The sequence below is a fragment of the Idiotropiscis lumnitzeri genome, chromosome 3 (assembly GCF_059441095.1).
Source record: "Idiotropiscis lumnitzeri isolate Australia: NSW breed Sydney's pygmy pipehorse chromosome 3, RoL_Ilum_1.0, whole genome shotgun sequence".
Classification (NCBI taxonomy): Eukaryota; Metazoa; Chordata; class Actinopteri; order Syngnathiformes; family Syngnathidae; genus Idiotropiscis; species Idiotropiscis lumnitzeri.
Window position 1 is genome coordinate 27,031,105 of NC_142393.1, and position 18,154 is coordinate 27,049,258.

The 18,154-nt window shown below is 39.8% G+C and overlaps 4 protein-coding genes across 8 annotated transcripts; 1 reads left to right on the forward strand and 3 right to left on the reverse strand.

Annotated features, from left to right (window-relative positions):
* Positions 1-1,324: 1,324 nt before the first annotated feature.
* Positions 1,325-3,180, reverse strand: oard1 (O-acyl-ADP-ribose deacylase 1). Of its 3 annotated transcripts, none has more exons than XM_088289355.1 (5): positions 2,931-3,180; positions 2,348-2,510; positions 2,137-2,195; positions 1,929-2,041; positions 1,325-1,715 (listed from the first exon to the last, which is right to left on the reverse strand). In XM_088289355.1, exons 1-5 carry the CDS (start codon positions 2,949-2,951, stop codon positions 1,568-1,570), a joined length of 504 nt encoding a protein of 167 aa, XP_088145481.1. In that variant the 5' UTR covers positions 2,952-3,180; the 3' UTR covers positions 1,325-1,567. The 3 variants fall into 3 exon arrangements, with proteins under 3 accessions (XP_088145481.1, XP_088145480.1, XP_088145479.1); XM_088289354.1 differs by having other exon boundaries at positions 2,625-3,175; XM_088289353.1 differs by having other exon boundaries at positions 2,348-2,513; positions 2,625-3,135.
* Positions 3,181-3,870: 690 nt separating this feature from the next.
* Positions 3,871-5,480, reverse strand: guca1b (guanylate cyclase activator 1B). Its single transcript, XM_088289351.1, has 4 exons — positions 5,076-5,480; positions 4,843-4,992; positions 4,601-4,715; positions 3,871-4,434 (listed from the first exon to the last, which is right to left on the reverse strand). The coding sequence occupies exons 1-4, from the start codon at positions 5,277-5,279 to the stop codon at positions 4,310-4,312; spliced, it is 594 nt and encodes a 197-aa protein (XP_088145477.1). The 5' UTR covers positions 5,280-5,480; the 3' UTR covers positions 3,871-4,309.
* Positions 5,481-7,032: 1,552 nt separating this feature from the next.
* Positions 7,033-12,930, reverse strand: LOC148340661 (serine/threonine-protein phosphatase 4 regulatory subunit 2-B-like). 3 transcript variants are annotated; one of them, XM_088289350.1, is made up of 9 exons: positions 12,756-12,930; positions 12,193-12,274; positions 11,891-12,094; positions 11,276-11,369; positions 11,152-11,189; positions 10,991-11,065; positions 10,718-10,867; positions 9,439-9,641; positions 7,033-7,991 (listed from the first exon to the last, which is right to left on the reverse strand). In XM_088289350.1, exons 1-9 carry the CDS (start codon positions 12,787-12,789, stop codon positions 7,717-7,719), a joined length of 1,155 nt encoding a protein of 384 aa, XP_088145476.1. In that variant the 5' UTR covers positions 12,790-12,930; the 3' UTR covers positions 7,033-7,716. The 3 variants fall into 3 exon arrangements, with proteins under 3 accessions (XP_088145476.1, XP_088145474.1, XP_088145475.1); XM_088289348.1 differs by having other exon boundaries at positions 9,358-9,641; positions 12,756-12,925; XM_088289349.1 differs by having other exon boundaries at positions 9,358-9,641; positions 11,891-12,061; positions 12,756-12,922.
* Positions 12,931-13,238: 308 nt separating this feature from the next.
* On the forward strand, positions 13,239-17,676 carry LOC148340662 (eukaryotic translation initiation factor 4E type 3-like). The gene is made up of 7 exons (XM_088289356.1): positions 13,239-13,413; positions 14,096-14,168; positions 14,594-14,688; positions 14,798-14,858; positions 14,939-15,005; positions 15,094-15,249; positions 15,334-17,676. Exons 1-7 carry the CDS (start codon positions 13,259-13,261, stop codon positions 15,378-15,380), a joined length of 654 nt encoding a protein of 217 aa, XP_088145482.1. The 5' UTR covers positions 13,239-13,258; the 3' UTR covers positions 15,381-17,676.
* Positions 17,677-18,154: the final 478 nt, after the last annotated feature.

The following is an 18,154-nucleotide window of genomic DNA, read 5'->3' on the forward strand; positions in this document are numbered from 1 at the left end:
TGCTCGCCCGAGTGCAGTTTTCTCGTGAGATTAAGAAAAAGCTGCCCAGATATCTGTCTTTGTACTATTTCCTGAACTCCAGAAATTGAAGAAACTAAATATCGGAACTCTAATCAGTTGTTGAGTCTTTATTTGACCCTTTTCTTCTTGAGCACAAAAAACGAACACGCATTGGAGTAAGTTTGGCATTTAAAGGTTGATTTACTAACTACTTCTCATTTCCATTGTGACTCAACTGCAACAATATATATATATATATATAGCTATATATATATTCACATTCATGTTATATCCCAGAGTTGTATTTTTAGATGATTAGTTTCTATCCATTGTTCGTCTCTGTGTGCCCTGCAATTGGCTGGCAACCAGTTGAGGGTGTCCCCGCCTACTGCCCGAAGATAGCTGGGATAGGCTCCAGCACCCCCCGCGACCCTAGTGAGGAGAAGCGGTACAGACGATGGATGGATGGATGGATGGATAGTTTCTATCCAATCAGATTTCAGCTATCTTTTGTTGTGTCACACGCCTTCAGAGTCAACAGCGTCAGTGCTGGGTAAAGGGGCAAGGGTACAGTCTCTTTGAGTTGATAGTTACAATAGCCAATCTGATCACAAGTTGGAGACAGTAAGGCCTTTAGCAGGCCTCACATTGAAGGTGTGAACGCATCCTGTGATTCAATACTCACTCGTGAGAAGTCAGCGTTATGCGGATTCAACAAATCCACACGTCTTACCTGACGACCGTGAGGAATTCTTGCTTTTTTTAACCCCCAACGACCGAAGGAGGTAAAAGTGTGGATTTGATTGCAGATATAACATAACTGCAAGGCCATTTTGAAGACAGACACCCAGTCGTGCATAAGTATGTGTTTGCATATCTGTCCAGCCTTGGTGTCATAAATGATGCTATTATGGGGGTATTCATTCAAGTTGGACTAAGTAGGACTTCACTGAAGGACTTGGTATGAAATGCACAGGCCGCCACTGGGGCACACACATGCGTTAAACAGAAACATGTTTTCAGTGAAAGATCAAAAGTCAAACATGGCAGTGGTCCTACAATTCTTAATTCAATTTTTAAAAAAGTCCTTAAAATAAAAATAACACTGGAGGTCCAATCAAGACTTATTAAGACTCAATTGCGCCCAAAACATGATTTCACGTTAAGCACTCTCTAGCACACTAATACAGTTTTACAATGGGAGCACTTTAACTCTATCAACAATGAATCAATTTTCTGGTAGTTTTTTTTTTTTTTTAATTAAATTTGATCTGCCAATGTATACATGTTATGCTCCATAAAAAAATATATAATTTCTGAGGTATTAGTTTAAAAACAGACTTTGTTTATTCTTGTATTTGAAATGATCAGATTACAATTTATAACCACTTTATACAAGAAAGTTAAGAAATCCCAAAGGGTTCAAATACTCTTTCCTCCCACTGTAAGATAGCTCGCTAACAGATGCTCAAGTCATCTAATAGTGCAAAAAAGGCAATTTATCCTTTAATATCAAGGTCAACTATTGTAGAAACTCAAAATAAGTACACCAAAACATTTGCAAGAATCATCTGTTTGTGCTCTCCGTCATCACCAAGGTCTCAGCTCTGACAGGGAGGCTGTAGACTGTGACTGAGATATTTGCGGGCTCAAAGATCTCTTCCAGCATCTCTGAAACTCTTTCCCACTTCAGTCGATCCAGGCCACAGCCAATACTGTGGGAGAGACAAACATACTGCTGATGCCAAACTTTAAGATGTTTGAGAGGAATTGTTACATACTGCAAAGTTCCCCATTGGAGGACAAATAAAGTGTATCTTCTCTGGCTGTTGTGTGCATTGTACTCAGTGAACCTATCATACAGTGCCTCTTACTTTGGAGAGATTTTACAGGTAATCTTACATTTGGGGGAAAAAAAATATTCAAACCGTGGCATGGAAATTTGGGTGACTCCATTTTGTAGACAGTGCGCTTTCATGTCCTCCAAGCTCTGTCTCAGGTTGTCATAGGTGGGCTTCTGGCTAAACTTCTTCTTGGTGATCTAAAAATTGCCAGCAGAAAAATAGAACAGCCACAGTCTTTTTGATTTTCAAATGTGCAAACATATACTTCTCCTTTCAACTAGTTCATGGTTACCAGATAGTACACAAAACGTTTGCCTCGCTTCAGAATCGCACACTGTCCCACCAGCTTCTCTGGTTGGATAAAGGAAATATATTGTTAGGGATGGGGGTGTTTTTTGTAGTTTGAAACTCAATACAAAAAGACAAAAGCAATGAGACAAATCCTTCCCAAATTCCCCACAAGAGTATGACAGGTTCTTATATAAATACGAGGCTTGACTCACTCTGTCCCTTGAGCTCCTCGACCCCTTTGAACTTGTGCTTGAACATGACTGCGATGCCTGCCCCCATGCGGCAGTCCTCACTGATGCAGTGGGCCAGAGCCTCGTCCGTGGGACACGAGAACAAATCACCCGTGACGTGATTTAGCCTCCATTTATCGTTCGCCTGCTAACCAGAGGAGGGTGACATTTCAGTTACAATTGTAAAAAAAAATAAAATAATGGATATTAATGCTCCAAAATGACGCGACTTAAAATATGTTTCAGCGTAAATATTTACCTGTGTTGTGTCTGACAAGCTCGGTTGAGAGGACATGATTTTGCCGTGAAACGACGAAGCGCTTGAAACACACGAAGGTAGCGCGTGCCCCAAAATTACTGATTTGTGGTGCGGCCACTCGCCACAATAGCACAATAGTGTCGCCCTTCAGCCGAGTGTCACTTTCAGTGGATTTTTCAGTTCGCAAACAAGCAGTGTTTGTTTGCCACCTCAAATTACAAGACATTTTACACGATGTTTTGATTCGATCTCCATAGTCTCGTTTTATGTCGCCATGCCTCGCGAGATTTATAATGTTAAACTCACCATGGAAAAAAATAAACCCATTTGATAAAGCAGTTTAGCTCCGGGATTCCCCAAACCCGGTGCGAGAACGCGCAATGGCCGGATGGTCACTTGGTACCTAAATAACTTTGTTTAAAATCATTGTATTTTACTCTCAGTCTTCCGTGTTTCTTATTTTGGAAAAACAACCACTTCCGCCCTCCCGTCCTTGTTGTTGCATCAGGGTAGCAATAACCCAAACACGACGCTTTTGACTGGAAAGGCGGAACGGGCCAACTAATTAATTGTGTGACAACAGAACGGTCACAAACTCATAATTTAAGTAAGATTTTTTTTTTTTTGGGGGGGGGTCCAATTTAAATGACAGATTCAGCGCATCAGCAGCAGAGGACGTGGAGGTTTACAGAGGACACTCGCCCCGCCCCAATCCCTAAATGCCCTCTTACTCGGTCCGAGGAAATGGGTGTAAAAATTTATCCCTGGTTAAAAAAAAAATTACAAACCACGTACTAGTATGAAATTGTATTAAAATATTATTTATCAATGCTTTGTGTAAATGTAACATCTTATTAACTAGGTGAAAAGAGTGATAAACTGGTTTGAGCAAAACAGATGGCATATTCGCTACTGTAGGTGTTAAAGCCAATGCAAATTTCTTTATCAAACAAAACAAGCCAACATGGTTGAAGAAGAAGTGAGATGTTCCCTTCTGGGTATCTGTTCACATTTAGACCACAGAATGGAAAGGGGACTGCACCTTTCGTTTAAATAAAAGAGCACTAAACAGCATTTGGAAGCACGTTACTGTTATGGCATTGTATAATCCCGGCCATGAGTCACCTACCGTTTTGAAACAGTGAGCAACTTCTAAGTTCCTGATTAATATGAAGAGTTGATTTTCATCAATGTTAAGACATATATCATGTTAATGATGTCTCACAATAATTAGGAAACATAAATATCACATGCAACATTTTATTTCTATAAAATTTTGCCAGTGTTTACATTTTCAAACAATCACATCTACAACGTTCCTGGAAAATTATGACCCATCACTAGTGAGCTATTTAGAACAGGCCCACAGGGTTCTCATTTGATCCTGTTCCCTGCAGGCATCACAATTGTATCTCCTGGTATAACTGGTCAATCGCATACCTAAATCTGAACCAAAACAAATTAAATCCTAATTTGTTCAGATATTTTTATTTATAACATCATATACTTTATGTATACACACACGCACACCCCCCACAGACACACACACACGCACACACACGCGTTAAACTAAAATGTTGGACAGTATTTACATTCATGTAAACTCAATGAGATAATTCAGCATTGGTGTCATGTCACACTAAAGCTTTGTGCATGTGACAGACTGACAGTTCATGCTGCAGCCTTTAGAAGTTCACACTGCGTCTTCGTTCATTGATCCAGTCCCCGGGGTTGACGTCCATTTGCAGCATCTTCATCACCCACTTGTCCCTCCGCGCTCCATCGATGAACTCGTCCAAGGAGAGTTCGCCTAAGTAGTGCAACAGGCGCATTAGCATCCAGTGTGTACACAAGACATAATGAGCAGTGTGCCTTTCCATTAATGCTCACTCCTTAAAGGAATCAAAGCTAACACTGAGCTCTTAAATCACCCACACTGCGTTTTAAGATGTCAGGAAAATGTTACAAATACTCACCATCTCCATTTTCATCAACCAGCTCAAATATCCGATCCACTACTTGGTCTGGGGTCAAAAGATTGCACTCTTCATCCAGCTCTCCATGACAGGCTTTCTTCAGTCGATAAATAGACTTTGAAGTGGTAGGACAGGATGTTTGGATAAGTGGCAAGTGAAATACATTCTTATTCAGCACATTTTTCCAATATTAACAGAACATTTTTTTCATTATCAATAACACAACTGAAACTATGAATTACCTCCACAATTTCAAGAAGCTCTGTTTTATCAATGCACCCGCTTCCATCTTTATCATACATTTTGAACGTCCATTTCAATTTATGCTCCAATTTACCCCTTAGGACCAAGTTCAAAGCTGCAACATACTCGAGAAAGTCAATGGTGTTGTCCTGTGTACAGGAGAGATAGAGTGTTAAAAAACATATAATGGATGTATTCGCTAATTTGCAATGCAACAAAGGTCGGTACTTACTCCATTCCTGTCGAAGGCCCGAAACATGCTTTCAATGTAATCTGAAGCCTCCTTGTTGTCTGCGACCCCAAAAAAACTTTTGAACTCGTGCATAAACAGAGTTCCACTTGGACATTCCACCACAAACTTTTTGTACCATTCCTGCAATTCTGCCACATCTATTTCTTTGTCTGGGTCACCGTCCTCGCTTAGGCGCTGACCCATTGCAGGGGGAAAATAAAAACAAAACAAAAAAAAAAAATCGCAGCACCCCGAAAACCGCCAAAACTACATTAGATAATACACGTCGACCCCGCTATTAATACATTGATGTTTTTAAAGTAGTCAAATTAAATGTGAAATGACATGACAGCTGCGTTGATGAAACTTCATCTAGTGGTAGAATCCCATTTGAATGACTGGATGAGACAAAGATTGTTATGGCTCTCATGAGGGGATTACAAATGTTCACTTGTCACAATCAATCGGTCCACAGACACATCATGAGAGGATTGTCATTTAGCACGGCTTCATACCCACAGGCGGCCACACATTGTTGAGACTATATTATATACATTAGTTCATTTCTCTGGGTTCTCATTAAGTTTATCGCAAACTTGACTTTTATGTCAAAGGCCACTTATCAAACCTGTGGGAGAAGTCTATGTCAGTGCTGGGCAACGTAATGAAATCATTTTCTAAATTTGTCCTATCCTTCCCCTCCCCCCAAAAATGCAGTCATACATTTGAAAATCTGTTAATGAAGCTTCTCTTCTCTTTTCTTCGGTAATCTATCCCAAGATGGAGGGCTCTTGAGTCGGATGAGGTTCACCATTAGCTCTGACCTTCATGCGTCTGGTTATTTCACTGGAGCTCTACACGTCTGTGCAGGACTCTGACGGAATCTGTAGATCTTTTCTAATCCTTCTAAAATCACATGAACTATAGGAAATGTCACAATATTACACTGATCATGCAATATGTATACGCCATCACTTGGAGTTGAAAACTTGCCATGTCCAATACCATCCCATCCATCCAGATCTGCTTACAACAGCGATTGTGTTAATCTTAGCTGAGCAGTGTCAAGGCCATCATGGATTCCACTCCGAGAGTGAATCATACCTTCAGGCATTTTAACTATCTAGACTTTCATTACCTGACCCGCTTTTTCCTCACTGATGCGGGTCGCAGGTGTGGTGGAGGCTATCGGAGCTGTTTGGGATGTAGACGGGGTACACCCCGAACTGGATGCAAGCCAGTCGTAGTGAATAGTGTGAATCAGCGCCTTAAAAGACAGCCTATCTGGCTATACTGTGCAAATGGTTTGAGGTATTAATGTACATATAAAAACATTCACCACAGCGGTAATATCAACATTGGAAAACAAAATAGTGGGAATTAGACGAATTTAGGACATAATCTCAGATTCAAATGCATTAAGGTTTTTAGAGCGACACATTCCTGCAACTTTACTGTGTTGTACATTGGTCTTTTCCTGTGATTTTTTTTCCTGGATTTTGTAGATCAACTTTGTAATATGGTACAATGACATTAACTATAACTACCTGTAAAAACTGGAATGTCCGGGGAAGGTCACAGTAAACACTTGTATGAGCCCATTTAGTAAAGATGGCGAGAAATATTTGCATTGGGAAACAAATTCTAATGTTTGGTAAGACTGTGGCTCAGTCTTTTTTGTTGTTGTATTTTTGTCGATTGGCCAACACATAACATGCAATCTTGATTTTGCCAATACAAAAAAGTTAGAAATATTTTAGCTTATTTGATGTAGAGTTATCCATGTAATTCATATCAATTATATTACACACACTGATATTAACATCACAACTATTTCAACTTATTTAACTTCCTTCCTCAAAAGCTAATTGTTCTGCAAGTATGGTGTGAAAACCAAATTATCTTCATTATTACCAGGACAGGATCTATAAGTTTCATGAATATTATGAAAGAAGCATTCGCATTCCATCTATTTTTAATTTGTGCCATGAACACACATGACAAATGCATAAAATTGATTTGCAGGCATGTCCATTTCTGTAAAAAAAATCTTGAGTTATTAAAAAACAAGGAATAGGTCAAACTTATTGGAGGGAAGAACTGTAAAGGACTCTGAAGACAAAGAGTTGCTGAAATTACTTTACTGAAGTCAATTTAATTGTCACTATCCATCAATGAACTAGTGCTAATAAGTGCAATGCTAATTTAAAACAAAAAAAAAAATCTTCATATAAATGTCATTATGGGGAGCCAGATTTTTGTTCATCTGGAGGGAGACATTTTCCATGTCCAAACTATATACTTAGGTGAGAACAACTCAAACTACCAAAGCATATTCTGGAAACGCTTACCAATGTTATTAAACTCAGCTCATATGAGGTGTACAAGATAAGGGTCAGATAGTAACATAGTGGGTGGGGGCGTAGAAAAAAAAAAACAGTCCACAGTGAAAAATCTCCATGTTTTCCATCTTAGTCCTTAAGCTAGTTGATATTTGACCAACCAGCTCAAACTGAAGTGGACAAAACGTGAGGAACCTCCAGGTCCACGTCACTCAGGATCCGGCGGCCAACAGTTCCGCAGTCGACACTTGGTGTGGCATCATACAGTGTCAAGAGTCAGTTATGGTCAACTGGCGCATTTATTCACTTTCCCCAGGCGTGATTTCAATCTTTGTGCAGTTTGAACTGTCTGCATCACCCCCTGTTGACAAGTTGGGTGAATTACCGGAGGAGGAGAGGACCAGTTTAACACTTGGCAGGCAGTCTCCATCACTGCTGTTGCTGTCCCTAGTCTTGTGCTCAGTGAGTGTATTCTCCTTCAGTGGTCGCTCCGATTGATGAATGGTGATGTCACCGTGGGCCTTCTCCTCAGCTGCCCCCTTTTCACATGGCTCTGTCTGTGGGCTTCTGGGCTCTTGAGGAGGAAGACAATGTTGTCAAACAGTTTGATTGTCAAATGGCTTTCCACTACTTTTGGTTGAGGTAAATTACAGTGGAATCTACGGTCACCTTGAAGTGTAAAACATTTCTGGACTATAAGTCACCTGCAGCTTTCAACATGACGTGGTTCATTCATTGATTTCCTAATGAGCTTCATGACGCCAAGAGATTGACCGATAGTCTCATCGGTCACATCTGATGAACGAAATTATCGAACATGTCACACGTCTGCGCTCATACTGAATATTAATCAGTCATTTGCGTAATTAAGCGTGAGGCCGGAATGATAAAATATTTGACCAAAACTGACAGCATGTGAAGTCTTTAGGTGGGTGGGCTCACAGCGATGATGTAGGGACTAGTCTCGACAAGGTTACAAAGGAGTGTTCAAGAGTCTTTACCGTGAATTGTGTGGAATAAACGGAGCCAACATGTTCCCTTCAAAAGATTTTTAGTCCATCCAGCTGTGTTGCTAAATGCCCTCTTTGCATCATGCTACATTGTTGACAGGGGTAGGATTTGTTCCCTGGCATTTGTAATCACTTTCACTACACTCAGGAACTTGTAACTATTATGACGCGAACTTGCTGGCGCCGTTTATGCCATACAACTTTCAGTGAATACTCCCTTGTATCCTCCAATGTGATTCCATACGTCAGCACATGCGATCATTCACTTTACAAGAGCAAGTATTGCGGACGTTCGCCAGTTGATCCTGACAGTGTGCCGCAGTGTCCAACAGGCTTCGAAAGTTGCCCTTGTGGGATGACAGTGACGCAAAAATTGTGCAACAAAGGAGTTGTATTGCAACTATTACTATTATTATTAATGAAGTGACTATTGTTACTGTTCTGTTCCGACCCAGAAGAAAAGAGTGCTTTGCGACTATAATCACTTTTCTGGGAGGCTACTCTGCGATTAGCTGCATTTGGCATTGTTTTTCAAAAAGCATTTAATAGTTTTTAACATATTTGAATGTTTGATTAACGCCATCTGTGTGACCGTGCTTGCAAATATTCCATGTGTAACAATGGAGACCCACGCCTAATAAAGTGAACCGGCCAATTTATGTACATATTTGTTTTTTATGGCTAAATTTAGCTATTGCGGCACTTCAGGCCACCGTCGGAATCCCCTTATTGAACGCCGGCGGGGTGTTGGACGTTTTGGAATACAAACAAATTGGAGGATGCCTGGCACTCCAGAATAGACTGTGCTTGACCATAGAGGTTCCACTTAAATTTAAAATTCTGAATGACTCACTGTGCTTGACCATAGAGGTTCCACTTAAATTTAAAATTCTGAATGACTCACAGTAGGCAGAGTTCATGTACACCTACCAGGAACGTCTATAATGGATTGTGTTTGACACGAGGGTTCACGTTTGTTTTCTCGATCGCAAGAGTCTTCTAAAGATTCACCCTTGGATGATGATCTTTCTGGGCCTATACACAAGGATTCCTTATTGTCACTTGCTATGTCATCTTCCAGCTTTTCGTTGACCTTTAGCCTCTTGCTGTCGTGCTTGTCAGCATCAGAATCCTCCTCTTCCTCCTCCTCATCAGTGTGTTTATTCTTTGTCCGGCTCAGGGTGATTTCACCTCCCAATAGTGAAGGGTCAGTGCTGGAAAAATAGAAATAGGCATTAATTAAAAGTAATTATTTGTACAAGAAAAGCAAATTGTGTCTACACTTGAGGTGGAAAGAAATACTGACTGTGATGTCATTTCCGATGTATATCTCAAGGTAAAATACTCATAAAACTGGATCCAAACATCTAGACCGTCACTGCTCAATATCAGACTTCATGACCGCTCTTCCTTTTTAATATAATCTGAATCTCTGCAGTCCACCTATATACTTTTAACATGAATATCGAGCGATGACTGTGAAAAGATCATTCACATTTCACCTGGTGCCCAATCTAATTACACTCGATGGAGTATTGTGGTCCCATACATAGCTGGTAAGGACTTTCTCCAAACCAAACACTGCAATGCACTTCAAACGCCACAACACTTCAGATAATTAAAGACAAAGACTGGTGAAATGCAAGGACGGCGGACGAGGACGCAGGACGATTATTTTATGACAAAGGACGGAGGCTCAGGTCGTGAACGGAAGACTGAGCGGCAAAATAGATTAAAGTGCCCATCTATGGTGTATCCCACACCTGTCCTAAATTAACAGCATGTTTTTCTGTTTCTGTAACGTGCCCAGAAATGTGCTAATGACCACTCCAGATGGCACCCTGTCTTGAGCAGTGTCAGCTGGGATAGGCTACAGCTCATCTGTGACCATAATGAGATCAAGCACTATAGAAACTGGATCGGTGCAACGGAAAATGAATGGGTGGACCTTTCTGTAAGTATCAATACGTATAAAGCAAAATTATACGTTTAATTGGGCATGACAGATAAGGACTTCTTGAGGCTAATGCCGAATCTGATATTTGGCAGAACTAAATTACAGATAAATTTGTCAATCAAATTTAAAAATACATGCTAATGCAACTTATTTATACATTAATGCCTACAACAATAAAAATATTAATTATAGGCAGACCATTTGACTGTTTTAGAATACTTTGGCCTTCAGTATTTGTTTCATGTGACAACAGAAAGAAAAGTCGGCAGATTTTTTTGTGTGTCGCTGACGCTGTCACCCAAAAAAGGTTTTATAGCGGACCCTGCACCCTACCTTATGCAACGCTCCGCCCTCTCCTCTACAGTGGGCTCTGGCTCCTTGCTGACTGCACATTCAGGGAGGCCATTCGTGGAAAGCGAAGGCGACAATGACAACTTTGGCCTATTCAGCTGTTTTGGCATACCCGGTCCGTTTACATTACGACTGCAAAAGAATAGCATGTCTATTTCTTGCTCATAGAGGCCCAAACAGATTCATCCTAAAAGTAACCAACTGTGCCATTTGATGACATTTTAAAGCTGTAGAACTTTTAAAAGTGGCTCCCACCTGTCTGAGTGTACAGAAGAAGTGCCGGGAAACATCACTCCATTCATTCTGTTTGAACTAGAAGTCCCATTTTTCCTGTTGAAAAACAGAAAAGCAAAAAAATTGAGTTAAGGAGCAAAAAATCAGCACAAAATGTAAAGCATGACAGATTTTGTACTTACTCAGATGCAGGGTACACACAGCTGACCACCATTACATTCTGTAAAGCATACACAGGAGGATGAATATTTAATACATCTCAAACATCACTCATTACCAATACAGAATCAGCAGTACACTGCCAACCTTTTCAATGCCCCTGAGAAACTTATCTGTTCCTGTATAGTTTCGCTTGGGGTCAGTGAGCAGCTCACAGAGACGTTGAATGGTGAATGGGATTCTGGGAACGTTACCAAGAGATATGTTTAGAAGGAATCACGGGCAACCGCCAGCATCAACACGGAACTTGAAACATTGCCAAAGCTGGCAAAGACATTCCGGCCAAAACACACAGGACTCATCTCAGCCTGACACAAGCTTTAATGCTCTTATAGAAACTGATTCAAGTCTGGTAAGGCGGCGGGATGAGTGGCAGATGTTTCTCTCCTTGTCAGTTTAATTGCTTCCAGTTCTAAAGTAGTCACTAATTTAGGTGTTATGTTGTAACAAATTACAATACATCCCTTAGCCTCATCTTGGAGATTAATATGTGGGAGTGTGCCACGCATCATAATCAATTCAACATATATATCATGACAATCATTATTTGACATTGAGAATTTCAAATGTATTCTTAAATTACATGATGTGCACGAGCACCACTTTACAATTTAATTTCAACTATTAAGATGCACGTTAATCATTATGAATAAATCTAAACTGTGAAAGACAGAGAATATTATAGCATTCTTTTCCACTAACCCATTATAGCTGTCAACTATTTGTAATATCCTCTTCTTCATCTCCTCGAAAGGAACGTGTTCTACATTGGGATTGTGCGTGCCTCTCTGCTCAGGCGTCGATGAGTGAAAATCCTCAATGACATTCTCCAACTTAAACATGAAGTAGGATTTGAATTGTGACCACGGGATCCTAAGAGAGATCAGATATTTGGTCACATCAAGTCTGCAAAAGAATTATCACAAACAATTGTAATACCACCCAGACTAGGATGACAATGGAGTGTAGGTTCTGTAATAGAGAGCAAATTTGGAGAAACTTACATTGCTTCTCCCGTCTTGGCAACATGACACAGGAATTGCTCCAATACTGGACTCGTATCCCTTTTCACTTTTTTCTCAAAATCTGTAAATGACAACATTGATAACTTTTTCAGTGAATGACCAAAATTAAAACACAATTTCGAAGACTCAAAAGGTTAGTGACAAGGAACGAGTAATTAAAAAAATACTTTTTTTTTTTAGCCAACTCGTAGTGTTTCAGTGGGACTTGGGGAAAAAAAAACACAACTACGTACAGTATACGCAACACCATAAAAATCGCATTTTTACGTCAATTACAAAAAAATAGCGGTTCAATTTTAAGTTGTTGCAGTAGCACGTTTATTACAATTTTCAGTTACTGTGCAGATTTTGCACAATTACTTGATATAGATTCTCAAATGAATGAAGAAGTTATGGAAATTGCACAGCTTGCAAACTTGCTAGGCTGCAAGCTACGTTACGATCACGTAGTTAGCAACCATTAGCGGTTCCACTCTGTGCAAAGAAATGTCAAAAACCCGCACGAATGTGGCATCATTCTTTTTAGTAACTGTAAAGTTTGCCTTGAAATGCTTCCATTAACGCCTCGGTGTCCATCGTTGCCTCTCGTAACCGAAGGAAATATTATACTTGCTAGTTAGCAATAGCAGGCAGCAACATAACAAAGCTGGTCCGGGCAAAGACTGCGCATGTCTGTGTTGACGTCATCCATTTACGGAAGACAAGCTTCTATTGACAAGGTGTCAGGAAAGGATTGACGGGAATGTTTAAATGGTATTTAACTTAACTACTACAACGGTAAATACTACGTATGTTTGCCCGTGCACGTCAGAAGTCGAATCCTCTGGTTGAAAATCCATACAGAAATCGTCATTGTTTTGTTGTTGTTGTGAAGGCACACTGAAGCGGCAGATGAGTCATCATCTGGTCATCAGGTTTACTTTCACCTAGAAAACGTGCACATGTAACACGGAGGCTGTGGTGGAAACAGCGTCTCAGGACGGCTCCCGTTTTTTATTTTTTGGGGGGGAGGCAAAGTCGTTAAGGCTTCTACTGCTATATACCGATGGCTGCCACGTTACATTTGAGTTCTCCATCAAGCCCGGTGTCTCTGTGTGAAGCCAGCATTCACATACGAGGACAAGATTTGGCAAGCTTCTTTCACGACAAAGAAAATGACACTCTGCCCTTACATTCTTCCTGGACCTTCTGGCTTGATAGGTAAGTCGCTGCTTTCCATTTGAAATATTACAGTAATTATTCAGCTGTCTGACTCCAAGAGAACAACGAAATGAAATGACGCATGTAATGTATTGAAAAGTTAGTGACGGTGAGTCGTTGCTGGGCTTGTTGAACTAAATTAATCATGTTCAAATAACACCTCACAAAAGTTTTTACTGTACCCTTTCTGACCTGTTATGCATTGATATGACACCTGCTTGTGAAGATCCTAGAATAAGTTTAAAAAAATCACACATACAAAGTAATTTCATATAAGGTAAAATTCACTTCTCACTTTTTATGTTAGTTTACGAAGTTTTAATGTTAAAAACCTATTGACCCCTTCCTGGGTTGACTTGAAAAACACATGGCTCATAGTCCTCACAAGGCCCCACTTAGACAGGAACTTGTCATTTCAGATCGAATTTCATGTTGAATCACGAGAAGAGTTACACAAGCGTCATCCTCCACCTCATGTACATGTTAGAGGGTGCTGTATTCTAATGAGGTCAGAGTTGTTTACTTGCTGATTTGTCATGTGATTCCCACCTCCATGCGTCTGTTTGATCGTCAGCACACCTTGACACATGCTGGACAGAAATTTCACTTGGAATATGTCAAATGGATGATTTTTTTTTTTTTAAGAAGAGACATTTATTTTAACAAGTATCCCCTTTGTCAGATCTCTACCAGGAGCTACAGCAGCTGAATGTGAGTCCAACCTGAAGAAAATCTACACAGTGGAGACAGTCCAGGCAAGATTTCCAGTCTTTTATAATTTTGCTACAAAATAACGAGACTAGAACTTCCTCATTTAAATGCAAATTTAAGTATTCTGTGTCCTAAATTCAAGAATTCAAATGTATTTTTATTCATTGGTTACTTAAAATAATTTCAGTCATATTAATTTCAGCATGATAAATACATGCCCTCGCAAACAAGATCTGAAAGGGTTCATCCCACATAAATAAAGAATTTTCAACATGGAACTAATTCCTCATTATGGCACAGTCTCAAACAAGTCAAATTGCCTGTTCGGAATTCCTAACAACAGCAGTGTTATAAGGGCAATAAAATCCTCTGGCTGGAGTTTGCATACAGTAAAATGAAAATATTAACAGGCTGAGACTGTATAAAGTTTCTCTCCCAGGAAACTATAATAAATATTTGTTTCCTGTAGAACTTCTGGCGAGTTTATAACAACATACCCAATGTCGCAAACTTGCCACTGAGGTGCAGCTATCACCTGATGAGAGGTGAAAGAAAACCACTCTGGTGAGTTTCATTAACAATGAATATGTGGCGTGAATACTTGTGTATACTTATCAACAAAATAAAGTATAACTGCTGTAATGTCAAACCATGTCTGCTTGTTTCCAAACAGGGAGGAAGAAAGTAATGCTAAAGGAGGTGTTTGGAGATTGAAAATATCAAAAGAGTACACAGTCAGTGATGGGATTGAATGACATATCTCGGATTTTCAAAATCATGTTTTGAGTTAATAAAATTGTCCTTGTCTTTACAGCCTGTTGTGTGGAAGGAATTGCTACTGGCCACCATTGGGGAACAGTTCAGTGATTATTGCGCCGCAGGTACGCTATCATTTCAGTAACTTGGTTGTAAGGCATATAATCTATAGTCAATATTTATCCAATTGCCTGTGACTCACTTCACCTACAGAAGATGAAGTGGTTGGTGTCAGCGTGAGTGTACGAGACAGAGAAGATGTTGTTCAGGTGTGGAATGGAAACGCTTCCTGCGCTGATGAGTCTAAAATCTTGGGGAGGATCCACGAGCTCCTTCCGCAGACGCCATTTAAAGCAGTGTTTTACAAACGTGAGTATCTCTTCACATTGTGTGTTTCTGCAAAAAAGTCACGGATTGTTATGTAAATAATATTCACATTTGCTTTGATTACAGCCCATAAGGATCATTACGCTTTCGAAGGAGGTCGATCTCGACATTAGCACATTTTGCACTTTAAAGCACATCTCGACCATAATATGTTGGCACATTTTAAAACAGTTGAGTTGAAATCCATTTGTTTAACCTCATCATCATGAACTCAGACGGCGCGGTGGGCGACTGGTTAGCATCTTGGTCTCACAGTGCAGAGGTCGTGGGTTCGATTCTGGCTCTGGCCTTCCTGTGTGGCGTTTGCATGTTCTACCCGTGGCTGCGTGGGTTTTCTCCGGGTACTCCGGATTCCTCCCACATTCCAAAAACATGCATAGTAGGTTGATTGAACACTCTATATTGTCCCTAGGTGTGAGTGTGTCTGTGTGCCCTGCGATTGGCAGGCAATGAGTTCAGGGACTATACCCTGAACCGCCTACTGCCTGAAGACTGGGATAGGCTCCAGCACCCCCGCAACCCTCGTGAGGAGAAGCGGCTTTGAAAATGGATGGATTGATAATCAACTCAACGTGTAGCCTTTATATTATGGCAAGGAAATCCCTCACCCTTTCGGAGCTACAGTGATTCTTATACTATATCTGAATCAGTTTTGCTTGTGTTTTTCATTATTACTAACATGTGTTTTTGCAAAGCACTTTTACTAAGACCTGTCGAAACTGTCGTGGGATGTTATCTATTATAGTATTTGTTTCTATTCGAAACACAAACAAATCTAGGTCTTTAACTGAGTACATCCTTAAAATCTTTTCACTTTTTTGAACATAATGGCCAAAATTCTAAAAGTTCCTTAGAACATGGTTTCCCAAACTTTTAATGAGCCAATGCAACTATTTTTTATGTAAGAAACAACAACACCAAACAAAAATATTGAAATAATGTGTCTCAATTTACTCATAAATTTGCTGAAAACTGAAATCTGGAAGCCATGACCTATTCTCTTTAGTGACTCAAAAAAATCCATATCGCTTTTGAGGAAAAAGGTTGGGTCCTGCATCTGACTGTTGTGCTGCTTGTTGTAATGTCGATTTGACAAATAGAAGAAAATTGAGTTTTGAATGCGCTTGAACTATTTAAAAAAACAACAGCATAGCTTTCACTTCTACACACACACGCACACACACACACACACACACACTGAATGGACTTGTGTACACTGTATGGCACATTCAGCGTAGGGCATCATAGCATATAGCGGTCAACAGAAAATATGTCTCTCCGCCTTACTAGTGGTAAGCATGCCTATTTAAAGTACTACCCGGCATTCACCACTTATGTCATGTGACCCAAGCACCCACGCATCACCACAGCAACCAAACACCATATGCATATTATGGCTCCTACAATGTTCTATGCGTGGCACCAGGTGGATAAACAGGTTTATCGTAGCATCTACCATCTAATGGAAGGACAATTGTTTAATTGTTCTGCCATTCACTATACTTGTTTGGCATAGCTACATGAATAAACATTTATTGATGAATGACATCATTTTCAGACAAATTAAGTGAAACCAGGTCATTTGCAACGGCAACCTTGATGATCTCATGCCACACAAGGGTGCCCTGCAGCTGTTGTGAAGATGCGATAGAGTTGAGTTGAATTGTTTGGGAATCACTGCCCTTGACTAGAGGTAACTGATAAACTATGTTTTACACAACTTCAGCAGAAGAATTGCATGTCTTCAAACCTTTTTGGGGGGTGAAAAGTAGATTAGAAATATAACATGTTTTTGCAAAAAATGCTGAGCAAAGGGAACCACTGTTTTCGGTTTGTCTTGTTTCCTGCAATTTAATTGACTTTATGATGACTGAACATTAAATGTGTAATTTCAGAATTTTTATTAACCAAACTCAGGGTACCATTTGTTCATTAATTTGTCATGGTTATATCGCATGAAGGAACATAGACATTCACATGTAGAACAGCATGACCTCATGTCTGCAAGGAGTATTTGGATACATTGCAGCATAAATGTGGAGTCAAATCTTGAAGGAAAGCAAATTAGCATAATCTCAACCCAATCCAAGGTTAACATTGTTGATGGTTTTCTTGAGGGTTCGCCACTTAATGCAAAAACATTTCTTTATGGATAAAAACTGCTCCGCTTGGTCAGGTTTATCTTACCTTCATGTTTTTACTCGTGTAATTCCATCAAAAGAACGTGTCAAAAGTGAAACTGCACATAGGCAGTTGACCTTTCACTTCAAGATTTTGACCTTTGTATCAGTTGATGTTGGACGGTGCCTTTTGTTTGTCAGCAAACAAGAATGTTAGCATTTTATATGCTTTGCATGGGTGTTTGTTTTACTTTGTTTAAAAATAAACCCGATAAAACATGAAAAAGCACCTGGATTCATGTGTTTTTTTGTCCTCAACAGAATTTAACGTCTAAATTGAATACAGCCAATACACTGCAGAACGTGTAGAGAAGGAAATGTCGCCATCTTGTGGTTGTTTACGAGTCATTGAACGATTGGCTTTTCTCTGAGTTGTGAGAATTCTGTTAGCGGTGCGTAAAATAATTATCCTGCAAGATATGTTGTTTATTAAAAAACATATTTTACAGCACATTTATAAAAAAAAAAAACGAGATACAATAACTGGCCACAGTATTATGACAATTTACACAATGTATCCAAATCCCAAAACGAACTGTATTTAATGTTGTGCTCATACAAAAGTAATTACTGTCAACTTTGTTTGACAACAAAATTAGTGTGGTAATGAAAGTTACCTCAATCTTCGTGTGACGTATACAGTGCTACACCACGCTGCAAAGTACACAAAATAAATACAGTTTGAACACATTGCTAAATTCATACCT

Excerpts from the sequence above, each read along its gene's own strand:
- LOC148340662 (XM_088289356.1), top strand. The coding sequence starts at position 13,259 with ATGGCTGCCACGTTACATTTGAGTTCTCCATCAAGCCCGGTGTCTCTG. Across the intron at positions 15,006-15,093 it reads CAGTGATTATTGCGCCGCAG|AAGATGAAGTGGTTGGTGTC; the intron begins GTACGCTATCAT and ends CTTCACCTACAG. Across the intron at positions 15,250-15,333 it reads TAAAGCAGTGTTTTACAAAC|CCCATAAGGATCATTACGCT; the intron begins GTGAGTATCTCT and ends CTTTGATTACAG.
- oard1 (XM_088289353.1), bottom strand. The coding sequence starts at position 2,660 with ATGTCCTCTCAACCGAGCTTGTCAGACACAACACAG. Across the intron at positions 2,196-2,347 it reads CGAGGAGCTCAAGGGACAGA|AGAAGCTGGTGGGACAGTGT; the intron begins GTGAGTCAAGCC and ends TTATCCAACCAG. Across the intron at positions 1,716-1,928 it reads ACCCAAATTTCCATGCCACG|TATTGGCTGTGGCCTGGATC; the intron begins GTTTGAATATTT and ends TCTCTCCCACAG.
- guca1b (XM_088289351.1), bottom strand. The coding sequence starts at position 5,279 with ATGGGTCAGCGCCTAAGCGAGGACGGTGACCCAGACAAAGAAATAGAT. Across the intron at positions 4,993-5,075 it reads GGGCCTTCGACAGGAATGGA|GACAACACCATTGACTTTCT; the intron begins GTAAGTACCGAC and ends TCCTGTACACAG. Across the intron at positions 4,435-4,600 it reads GGTTGATGAAAATGGAGATG|GCGAACTCTCCTTGGACGAG; the intron begins GTGAGTATTTGT and ends TGCACTACTTAG.
- LOC148340661 (XM_088289348.1), bottom strand. The coding sequence starts at position 12,789 with ATGGACACCGAGGCGTTAATGGAAGCATTTCAAG. Across the intron at positions 9,642-10,717 it reads AGGGCGGAGCGTTGCATAAG|CACTGACCCTTCACTATTGG; the intron begins GTAGGGTGCAGG and ends CTATTTTTCCAG. Across the intron at positions 7,992-9,357 it reads ATCCATTATAGACGTTCCTG|AGCCCAGAAGCCCACAGACA; the intron begins GTAGGTGTACAT and ends TTCCTCCTCAAG.